The sequence below is a fragment of the Sphaeramia orbicularis genome, chromosome 19, assembly GCF_902148855.1.
Source record: "Sphaeramia orbicularis chromosome 19, fSphaOr1.1, whole genome shotgun sequence".
In the NCBI taxonomy this organism is placed as follows: Eukaryota; Metazoa; Chordata; class Actinopteri; order Kurtiformes; family Apogonidae; genus Sphaeramia; species Sphaeramia orbicularis.
The window spans coordinates 13,726,001-13,738,458 of record NC_043975.1 but is presented as its reverse complement, the minus strand read 5'-3'; the positions used below and the strand labels follow the sequence as shown (position 1 = coordinate 13,738,458).

The 12,458-nt window shown below is 37.9% G+C and overlaps 1 protein-coding gene across 4 annotated transcripts in view; it reads right to left on the bottom strand.

Annotated features, from left to right (window-relative positions):
• The window catches only part of LOC115410373 (calcium-activated potassium channel subunit alpha-1-like), a 283,875-nt gene that overhangs the window by 227,084 nt on the left and 44,333 nt on the right, over positions 1-12,458 (bottom strand). For all 4 annotated transcript variants that reach the window (XM_030122000.1, XM_030121997.1, XM_030121998.1 and 1 more), the window contains exon 2: positions 5,707-5,850. In XM_030122000.1, the coding sequence (XP_029977860.1) occupies positions 5,707-5,850 (144 nt within the window). The remainder of the gene's footprint in view (positions 1-5,706; positions 5,851-12,458) is intronic.

The window sequence follows — 12,458 nt, the reverse complement described above, 5'->3', positions numbered from 1 at the left end:
AGAAAACATCAGATTAGCAGCATTAAAAATGTTTTTATCTCATAGTTTTCACACAGTATATTAGTAAATACATGTTTAAAATTAATGCTTCTAAAATGAAATGCATGATTTTGTAACTCCATGTAAAATCGGTTCATAAAAAAAAAAAAATTCAATCACATTGTTTTTTTGTTTTTTTTTTTTCATGTCTAAAGAGGAATCAAAACACTTAAGAAAACAACCTTGATTAAGGTTGTCATAATTCATGCATGAAAGGGTTAATTTAATATCTTAGGAGGCAAAATGGCTGAAAATATGTCATCTGTATGCAAGAAACCTCAACAGCCCCCTTTTATTTGTTGCATTATTTAACTTTTCTGCACAAAATCAACAAGTAAACACATCTGTGGTGGTTAAAACTCCAGCCAGTGCATCAGATCCATAAGCCGATATGGAAATGCAAACCGCTGCAGGCATCTTGTAGCCGATACAAACTCCTGAGTGTCTTTAGGGTTAAGAGTTCTTCCAACGACACCGCCTGTTCAAACTTAATTCTGATCTAATTAACAAAACTAATGAGAGGACACGCATTTTACTTGGATTCAAAGCAGCACATGTATTCCCAGCATTAACAGCCTTCCTGTGTAATGAGAAACTAATCCATTTACCTTTTACTGGTCTCACATAATGACAAGTTCGAGCACAAAACAGGCAAAGAATAACATCCTGAAGAGAAAAGCTGCAATAGAATATTTCCTAATGACTTATTTTTCTCTACTTAATGATTTTCAATGAAAAAAAAAAAAAAAAAAAAGAGATGTGGGAAGATGATGTGGGAACAGCTGGTGTAGAAAAGCACACAAATAGACATACGGATGCACTTTAAAAAAAAAAAAAAAAAAGACAAAAATACACACAGGGTGTCATTAAAGCCATCCCATGCTCTTACACTCACCCTGAGATGGCCTGGAAATAAGGCTTTAATGTGCCCCTAAACAAGCTGACATCTAAAACACACACATCTGCCGTGTTTAGGTAAGCTGCAGTTGCCATGGTTACAGACGAGCACTCGCTAAACAGTTGTGTGTCAAGCCATCATCGAGACAGAGCACTTGAGCTGCCACACACACACACACACACACACACACACACACACACACGAGCCGAGGCGAGCGTTGGTGGTTTAACGTGGAAAAACAAGGAAACGCAGGATGGGAGTGGAGCTTCTGTCGGCAATATGCTTCTGTCACCGTTAGCGTTGTGAGCGCGGGACGACGCTAATCGACGTTGCCGCGGGGACGAGAGCCTGACTCATCAAAGTTTCACATGAGGCGGGCGGAGAAGAAGAAGAAGTGGCATTTTTAGACCCAAACCTCAGAGCATGCCCCCCCCCTCCAGGCTGCACACACTCATCTAAACAAATGATGGTAACAAGTGTTTCAGAGGACACATCATCCACCCGGAGCAGGAACATTTAGCACTGACACTATTAGCTCTTCACATACTTATGAACGCTTGACATTTAAGGAGAAAACTGGAAGCATGTTCAAGACAACATCACATGGAAGCCATATTGTTTCAACACAGTTCTATGCAGTATTAATGTTCCAAACTCTCAACAACAGGAGGAAGGCACGTATTCGAACACACCTAGTTTTACCGAAAATACCAATAAATCAACGCTATAAATCCACAAACTGTATCACTCACTGAATACAATATAAAGCTCATTGTTTATACCAGGGGTGTCAAACATGCGGCTCGGGGGCCAAATCCGGCCCGCCAAATGGTTCAATCCGGCCAGTGGGATGAATGTGTGAAATACAAAAAATTACACTGAAAATATTAACAATAAAGGATGTTAAAATAATTTTAGGTCGATTAATTCTAAAGTGGAACAGAACAGTAGAATACTTATTATTATTATCATTAACGAAAACTAATGAAATGACGAAAACTAGAATTGTAAAAACATTTTCATAAACTGAAGTAAATAAAAACTAAAAGAAAAACACAATAACTAACTGAAACTGTATTGTGTGCTTACAAAACTAACTAAAATGGATAAAAATCATGGATAAAATTCCCTTTGTTTTCGTCAACATCGGTTTGATACGAAAGCTATTTATTTTGCTCTAGCAATTTCGCTAGCAGCACCATATGTTCCGTCACTTGTGGTCACTTGTCATTTAGTTGTCTTCTCGTCCCCACTCTACCTGGAAACATGGAGACTAAAGCTGGGAGAAAGCAGCAGAGTCCTGTCTGGGATTTATCTGATTGCGACGGAGAAGAAGAGAAAAAATACGACAAAACTGAAATTAATACTAAAACGAAGCATTTAGAAAAAAATGAAAACTAATAAAAACTAGCAAACCTGCTCTAAAAACAAATTAAAACTAACTGAATTAGAGGAAAAAAAAAAGTCAAAACTAAACAAAACTAAACTATAATGAAAAATCCAAAACTATTAGAACCTTGATTAGTACCATTACTTCATGGTACCTAACATAGCAGGTACACTCACAGTTCATGCAGACCCTGGAGACCACATTGGACCTGAATTTGTCAACTCACTACAAGTGTTGCTGTCACTGTCTTGTAATGTGTGTGGAAATGACCAAAAATAGTCACTTGCCTGATAGATAAAAGGTTAAGAAAAGTTAAATATAAAGAAAAAAAGATTTATAGAAGTGCCACAAAAGCAACACTGGGTCTTTATGAGTTAATTTTCCACATCAAACTTTGTCAGCGACTGCGTTCATGATTAACAACCCCCGCGGGCCGAGCCAAGTGGAGCCGCAGCCCTACATTAAAAGGGACGGGGAACGGGTGGGTGAAAAGTGGGATAAAGCCCCGAGCCCTGCAGAAAGCTTTGGCATGGGCACTCCCACTCGCACCATTTCATCTCATTACTCGTCAGCCTTATGATCTTGCTTGGCTAAGCACTTACAGCCAAATCATCAAAAAGTCCCATGAAGACGGAGACATTAAAAGACTAAACAGCAGCGTATCCTTCAAGTCAAAGCTCGGGGACCGGTTACAGCGAAATAAGGATCTAATAATCTCATGCCTTCGTTTAATCCTGTCGTACTGTACATAGTCGTGCGAATATACCCGGCCCCTCCCCTCTCCTCCTCCTTCTGGATCACCTTCCAGGGGGGCATTATGGGATGTTTGGCCTTAATACATGCTTTCACCCCCCCCCCCCCCCCCCCCCCCCCCCCCATTGCTGCCATGTCTTTGTTTTGATGTCTCTGCTGTCTGACAGAGATGAGCTGCCAAGATATACTTCAAAATGTTTTATTCATGTGTCTGGCAAACAGGTCTAAACTCCAGAAATATTCAAGGCTGCGTGATTTGTGGCTCCACAGCTACTTATTATAATGAAAATAATCCCAAACCTTCGCAACTTATTTTTCATGAGTGCAAATGAGGAGGTTGAACCCGGTCCACCCGCTGTCACGAAGACGCTGGGCAATAAACGCAAGACAACAACTTTTTGTCAACTGTATGAGTGTGTGTGTATTTTGTGTGTGTGTATTTTTGTAGGTTATGTATGTATTTTTATATTTTTTTATCTGTAATTAATCCTTTTTTTTGTTCTCTTTTTTATCATCATACTACCACTGTATTCTATAGTATCCTATGGCATGTTCTTCTGTCTTGGGCCCGCTGTTGGTATTCTTGCTCTGAGAATCCATTCCAGTAATATTGTATCTGCTGAAATACCTCTGTTGGGCTTCATTTGTTAAATGGAAATGGAAATGAAAATACAAATTTGAAAAAAAAAAACAAAACAACTTTTTGTCAACTATAGGAAGAAAAACTGCTGATTTTGACTAAATCAGGCTGAGTCCAAATCTGAAATCCGAATTTTAACTTCAATTTATGCGAGCACCACATTAAAAAATATACACTATAACTGTTTCTTTTAGTAAAGGTACAACATCTAAAACTGCATTATTTGTTATTATATTCTCATTGCTAATAACAACCCCTTTTTAAAATATATCACTGTAAATAATAGTCTTTTTTAGCACTATTATGGCTTCCTATGTAACTGTTGTTTTATCTGCCTACTATGCTGCCTCTGGGCCAGGTGGTCATTGTAAATGAGAGCTGGTTCTCAATTGACCTACCTAGTAAAATAAAAAATTTAATTGAATTAAATTAAAATAAATGACTGAACAAATAAATAAAAACACCAATTTTATAATGTTGCCCTGTTGCCTTTTACTGTAGGAGGACAATATGATCTGCATTGGTCACATTTACTTAAGTATGAACACTGATGCCAGTAAAGGATAAACCTAAGTGTTCAAAATGGTTCATTTCTTGTTCTTCTTGGTCGTAACAGTTTCCTGCCGTAGAAACAACAGTATGACCACCATGTTTGGTTGCAGTCCGTTGGTACCTGGTTTACATTTCTCTTTAAATACATTCAAAGTCATTTTAAATGAATGTTTTGCATTCAGGTTTTTCTAATCGACTGAATCAGATTCTGCTTTGAGATGCTTTCAAAGGAACATTGTTGTATGTATGTTCTTATTTTGGTGTTTTATGTATGGTTTTAGAACTGACTTTTATTGTGTTTTATGTATATTTTTAGTTTATCCACACTAAATGGCTATGTTTTCTATTTTGTGTAACTTCTGCTGCTGCTGTCTCGGTCAGGACAATCTAGAAAAATAGATTTTTAATCTCAGTGAGCTTTTTTCATGGTTAAATAAAGGTTATAAAAAAATAAAAAAATAAATTAAAAAAAGAAACATCTGAATGAAATTGTTCACCATGTTCATCAGTTTCATCACCCAAACTGTGAGGGGGGGGGGGGGGGGGGGATCAAGACGCAAGTGGAAGAAATGACTTTTGAACCACATCCTGTAACCCCTCTGTTCAAATGCTTTAAGCATGTCCTCAACCAGCTGATCAGAATTTAAGGTTCTATAGTTGGTTTTGCAAATGAATCCCATGCAGTTAAAACTACACTGGTCTACAAGGAAAATGCTTCCAGAATAAAAGTAATGAAATTTTACCACATGAGAGTCACTGATAAAGAAAAATCAAGTAAAAAATGCTGGTTGGCTGAAGTTTCCAAGATACAGCCTTGGGTCAAATGTGAAATTCAAGAATTAACGAGAGAATGGGTTTGACTCAAAAGGAATATTTGTCTCAGAACTACAAGATCTACTTCAAAACACTGTCTGCACATTAGAATACATTCACTTTACAGGTTCTATTTAGTGGAAGATTTATAAAACTATTATAGAAATGTACATAAACCAATATATATGTGCAATAACACTTAATCATATACCTTGAAAATATCAGCAAACCGGCACTTTTGTCATTTATTTTCCAATTAATCTTATTAAAATACGTAACATTTAGCACATTTAATCTCTGAAGCAAATCATTTCTGAAAAATTGTAGACCAGTGCTACTTGAGCTTTGAGGGGAGTTTTTCAACCAGGGATCTGCTGAAAACTCCAGCGTTCACCTTTACACCTGCACATTTTTATACATTACATGCATCTGAATTGTGATCCCTTATATGCTGCTAGAGGCTACATACTGACTTGTGCATAACCCAAAATCCTCATGCCTGGAGCGATTCTGATTTCAGATTTACTGAAGCATAATTAGTGTTTCTCCCTCTGTGGTAAAGCCATCGTTGCCCAGTGTGATCCATGTGTCCGTCAAACAGGAAATGAAAGGTGAACTCACCAGGACTCTGCCTGTTAGCGTCTGCGCCGATATCATGACTCCAGCCCAGTCTTTGACCGACGTCATCCAGCCCACCTCGCTGGCTGCAGCGTCGTCCTTATCGGCACGTTTGATGCCATCGCCCGTGGTGATCCGATGGACCTCCTGGAAATAAATACAAAAACATGCACGGGACACAGTCAGCAACAAAGAATATACATCATATACACTTTTACAAACTTTGAGAGTTGATTTACCAACTATGATCGCTATATTTAACCCATAAAGACCCAAACATCCACTGGAGACCAAAATCATTTACTGATATAAAAAGTTAAACAACTGTTGATCCACTAATCCTATTAATCCATGTAAATTATTGGTGTAAAATACAGTTTGTCATATTTTCATGGTCATCATTTCGACATTCAGAGGCTCCATAGTTACCGTGGAAACACCGTTATCTTCTACAACATTAACTCACCAGTAAAAACCCATGGTGTTTGATAAATTACAGTGGGTGGGGACACTTTGTTTTTGTTCAGTTAATGATAGATTTGCTGAAAAAGTCACTTTTTTCTTGAGTTTTCTCTGTGTTTGATATAATAATCCTAAACTTTAATTTAAGCTTTTATGGATATCAACCACGATCAGTAAATTAAATATAGGAAAATACCTGATTTTGACTTAAGAATGCAAAATACTGGGCATAATATAGAATAAATGGTGAAAAATCACTCAAGAAAAGTTAAAAATAGAGAAAAAAAAAATCATTTGGGAACCACCACAAAAGTAGCACTGGGTCTTTATGGGTTAATGTAGTTTTTGTTCTAATATCAGAATAACCAGTGAAGGAATTAATCATATCATTGCTTCTGCAGTTCGAAATTATGGCATTATTATTATATTTTATAGCAGGTTTCATTCAATACATGTAAGATGGGGTCAGAGGTCACACTCAATGGTGACTTTAACCTTTTAGAACTCATTTATTTCTGTTTTCTTGTGTGTCTTTTGAGGCTGTGCATACATTTCCTGCATTTTCTTGTTGTAGCTGAAGAAAAGAGAATGAGAATAAACAACAAAGCTAAAGGCTGAGACTTCTGCACATTCACAACAGATACATTTATGACATTTGCTTTCATTGTGTCACATAAACTTGTGCATTGTACATATTTTTTTCTGTTTGCTTTGTTTTCCTGTTAATCTGTCTCCATGTATTCCTTTGCATGTGCGGTCTTACATAATGTAGTACAATCGTAACATTCCTATTCTTCTTTCTTTTCATCATTGCTCTCCATACTCATTAATTATTTCCCTAATTTCAGAACTTTTAATCTTCTTTTTCTGTTTTTAAGGTGACTCTGTAACATCTGTCCTGGTTGTGTAGATGAAAAACAGACTCTTGGCTAAATCCGTCACATTTTCAACGATGTTTATTCATGTGAACTGTGCCTGTTAAATCAAATGACTAATTTATATGCAAAAAAAAAAAAAAGTACCCGGCGATATGATTTTTTAATATTCCCTGCCAGATTGTTTGCACAACAAGATTAATAAACACTGAATTATAACTGAGTGAGATAAATTAAAAAGAGAGTAACACCTGCAGGAAGCGGTGTTGGGATTGTTTGATTGACAGCTGTGAAAACATGACTCATCGAGGACAGAAGATCACCGCAGAGGAGGTACTCAATATCTCCTCCTTTTGAAAAATGTAAGAGCACTACATGGTTCTGACAGTAGTGACCTCCAAAATAAAGACAGGCAGACGGTAAACAGAAGGAGTGATGGAGCAGCAAATACACCGACTCAGGGAGTGTATCCATGGCAGCCGCTGAGCTCCTGGAGTTTCCACTTCACTGAGTGGGCTGTCTGTCTGTCTGTCTGTCCATGTGTCTGTCTACCTGTGTGTCTGACTACCTGTCTGTCTGTCTGTCTGTATGTCTGTCTACCTGTCTGTCTGTCTGTGTGTCTGTCTGTCTGTCTGTGTCTGTCTACCTGTCTGTCTGTATGTCTGTCTACCTGTCTGTCTATCTGTGTATCTGTCTGTCTACCTGTCTGTCAATCTCTGTGTCTGTATCTACCTGTTTGTCTGTGTGTCTGTCTATCTATTGGTCTGCATGTGTCTGTCTATCTGTGCGTCTGTCTACCTGCCTGTCTATCTGTATGTCTGTCTGTCTGTCGGTCTACCTGTCTGTCTGACTGTGTGTCTGTCTGACTATCTGTCTGTTTCTGTATGTCTGTCTACCTGTCTGTGTGTGCGTCTGTCTGTCTACCTATCTGTTTGTCTGTCTGTCAGCTGGTCTGTCTACCTTTATGTCTGTGTGTCTGTCTATTTGTGTGTCTGTCTGTCTGACTGTGTGTCTGTCTACCTGTCTGTCTGTTGGTCGGTCTGACTGTATGTCTGTCAACCTGTCTGTCTGTATGTCTATCTGTATGTCTGTCTGTCTACCTGTCTGTCTATCTGTGTGTCTATCTACTTGTCTGTCTGTCTGTCTACCTGCCTGTCTACCTGTATGTCTGTCTGTCAGTCTACCTGTGTGTCTGTCTACCTGTCTGTCTGTGTGTCTGTCGGTCTGTCTGACTGTATGTCTGTCTACCTGTCTGTCTGTCTGTGTGTGCATCTGTCTGTCTACCTATCTGTCTCTCAGCTGGTCTGTCTACCTTTCTGTCTGTGTGTCTGTCTGTTGGTCTGTCTGACTGTGTGTCTGTCTACCTGTCTGTCTGTCTGTCTGTCTGTAGGGACTGCCATGATTCACGGAGCAGGAAATTGAGACAGGATGCAGAGGTTAGCCCTGCTCCCTGATGAAACACCCACAGCCTCCAGGCTAACACCAGTCCAACTCTGTACCCCACCAGCACATAATCCTCCTCCTCCTCCTCCTCCTCCTCCTCCTCCTCCTCCTCCTCCTCCTCCTCCTCCTCCTCCTCCTCCTCCTCCTCCTCCTCCTCCTCACACATCACTCTCTCACCCTTTCTCCTGCAGCTACATGTAAACGCCACAGTTTATATATCATCACTGTCAGGCTGAAACCTCTTATGTCCAAAACTGTTATTTTTCAGGAAACTGGAAAAACAATGTATATTCCAAGGCTACGTTCAGGCACATGGGGCCCAAATCCAATTTTTTTTTGCCCATATGTGACCTGTATCCAATCTGTTCAAGACAGTTTGAACAGCACAAATCTGATTTTTTCAAATCTGACCCAGGCCACTTTCATATATGGTCCTAAATCCGATACATATCTGATATTTTGCAGTGTGCCTTCAGTTTGAACAGCCAGGTTGCATTTATCTGACCTTTACGTCATTGAAATGCATCCTAGGAGTGTTACTTCCATAAACACAGTGCGTGCCTGCGTGGTCATGTATTACATCAGGTCCTCTTTTGCGCATTCGGGTCACTTCAGGGTCACATTCAGTTCATACTCAAAACTGATAGAAGTCGCATTTAACGAGTAATATGAACGAGCACACAAAAAAATTAGATTTCACCAAAAAATCCGAATTGTGCCTGTTGTCTGTACGCAACCTAAGTCAGTGGTTCTCCAACGCTTTACAGTGGAGTACCCCGTGAACAGAGGTGTCAAAAGTATTCACATTCATTACTCAGGTAGAAGTATGGATACTAGGGTTTAAAAAGTTTTCTGTAGAAGTTGAAGAATCAACTCAAGCTTTAAAAGTACTGGTTTCGAAAGTACTTAAAGTATAAAAGTAAATGTAAGGGGGAAAAATGCCATTCGGACAATATCGTAATGTAATTTTACTTTTTTCTGTAGTTATTATTTTCCTGGTCTGGCCCTCTTCAGGTCACAGTGGGCTGAATGTGGCCCCTGAACTAACATGGCTTTGACACCCCTGTTCTAAGTAAAAGAACGGAGTTAAGGGATGTAGTCACATGCCACTGTTAACACTTTTCATTGGTTAAATATTTCTAAAACCATCAAGCAAACGTGAAGACTGACCAACAGAATTATTTTATGAGGAAAAAAACAAAAAAAAACAAAAAAAAAAACAAAAATGGACTTACGAGGTTTCTACCCGACAGCAACAATATACAACCTTTCCTTGATTTCTGAATATACTGAGGAGAAGGCCTGACATATATATATAAAAAACTATGAAATATTAATTTTCAAATCTTGCAAAGAGGATAAACTCACTGTATGTGATTAGTGATCAATATTATTTCAATCAGTGACCAGTTTTTATCTCTGTTACAGTGTAGTGGTATAAGACAAATCCCACATAAATTACTATCAGAACCAGTTCATCTGATAGATCACCCAGCTCAGCTCTGACAGAATTAAATTAATCATTTAAGTATATTTCTTGACACATTTGACTCCATCTGTTGAATCTTTTATATCATTTCCATCTTTTACAACTGAAGTCTCTCTTCCACTTCACTTGACTTTTTGAGGTCAATAAGTACAATGGACTTCAGAGAGGATTTTTCTACTGTTCTAATAAGAAAAAGGAATTTGTAAGTCATATTACTACTATATATTTTACTGTTTAAAGTCTTAATCTTAAATCTGGGAAACAAACTTTTTACAATTTTTTTTTTATACATTATCATTATTATTATTATTACTATTATTTACTTACATACATGTAAGTAAATAATACATGTAAGTAAATAACAGTAATAATAATAATATGTACATGTACATAGTATTGCTATGTACATATTATGTATATAGAATGTTGTTACAACTACTATTACTGTTGGCACTTTATTATAACTTTGTATAAAACTAGCATATTATAATATTATAACATAATTAGTCCTTTATTATTAGTATTATTACTACTAGTACTTTATTATTACTACTCTGCTTTTTGTTGTTTCTACTAGTACTCTCCAATGTGCACTAGCCTGTTTTTTTCATTACTGTTTTTTTTTTTTTAATCATTATTGTTATTACTACTTAAAAATAATATTTCTTATGTGTACATTCGGTGTTGTGTTACTATTGGAAATTCAATTTTCTGATGGCTTTGCGCAAAGGACCAGTAAAGTTATGTCTAATCTAATCTAATCTAATCTAATCTAATCTAATCTAATATAATATAATATAATATAATATAATATAATATAATATAATGCTGTTCCTGTAAAGATGCAAATTCTAAGATATGGATACTTCACATACGTCTTCAGATCATATAAATCAACACAAATTAAAGGTTGACATCCCAAAATAATTACCTGACCACTGATAGTCACAGTGTGTTCTTCTGTGTCTGACTTTTACAGTACTGAATGACAGGTGAGTATCTACTATTAAATGACAGATGGCGACTTTTATTTATGGTACCACGACCCAGGATGCTGGAGTGTGTCCTATTTGTAGATGAATTTGGGATGGAAGTCAATAACTCTTATAGTGTTACATTGAATCATTTCCAGTGAAAAACATGTTGTGTATCCACTGCACTGATGTGAAAATCCATTGAGAGAAACTAAAAAAAAGCCAATTTCCTTCCATGTGTTGTAATACTTGGCCAGGAAAGCACATTCTGAACACAAAGCTGTGACTGTGGACGATGCTTCAGACACGGATGTTGACAAGGAAGCAACAAGTTCGAACAGACAGATTCTTCAAAAACATTGACTCGGCAGCACAGAGTGATCTTATCAACAGCACAGTCTGAAGGTCGACATCCAAAAAAAGTATGAGACCAAGTACTTGTGTAGAACATCATGCCACAGTGGAGATGACCTTTGGGATAGAGAGCGTCTCTGTTTCAAAATAGCATATTATCAGATTACCGGATTGGACCAAAAGTAGTAAATAGAGTTGAAATTTACAGCGTGGACAGTGTTGTTCCCTGATGACAAATTTGCAGCCACTGGAGCTGCTCATAATGCATCCTACACTGCATGATGGTGCACTGCTTCCTCTGTTTAATGACAAGTAACAAGGAAATTAGCATTTAATGTGCATAAACACAACCCAATAAGGTCCAGAAAAGGAAGAGTTCACAATTTACACACATTAAAGGGGATATATGTCGTATATCTACTAGGGATGGGAATCGTTAAGAATTTAACAATTGCGATTCCATTATTGATTTTGCTTATCGATCCAATTCCTTATCGATTCTCTTATCAATTGTCATTGGGGGAGGGAATAAAAGAGTACGAACGGGTGTGTTTGCATTAACTGTCTTTTATATTTCCGTCTCTGCACAGAAAATATAACATATACAGTATGAACAAATAATAATAAGAGATGACGCCAGGCCCGGTTCGGGGGGGCACGTACTGTGAAAGTGAAACTAAAGACACTTTACTAATTCCTCTATTGCCGCATTTCTACTACATAGAACTAGTTCGACTTGGCTCCTGTTGTTGTGCACCTCATTTCCTTTCCCCTACCTTCAGAAACTTGCATTTGAGTGGGTATGATGTTTGTTGCCCACATCGGAACCAGAGCTGGGCCCAGCGTTCACTCTGCCGCTACATTCACAAGCGTCGCTAAGTAGCGAATCAAATACGTGACATTCCTGTAAATGAATCACATGCTGTGGACAAATGTTTGAACATGTTGGAGGAATTCCATCCTTTAGAAGAAATGGAAGCTTTGACAGTGTTCCAGTGGACCTGGTGTCGTCTTTTTGGACCTGGTGTCGTCTTTTTGGAATGTTTCTGTGTCAACACCATGTTGGCTATGTTCTGACCAAACCACTGCAGCGTACACGTGACATCATTGCGCAACAAAGGTGGAATCGATAAGCAGAATTGTTAAGCAGGCAGTTAA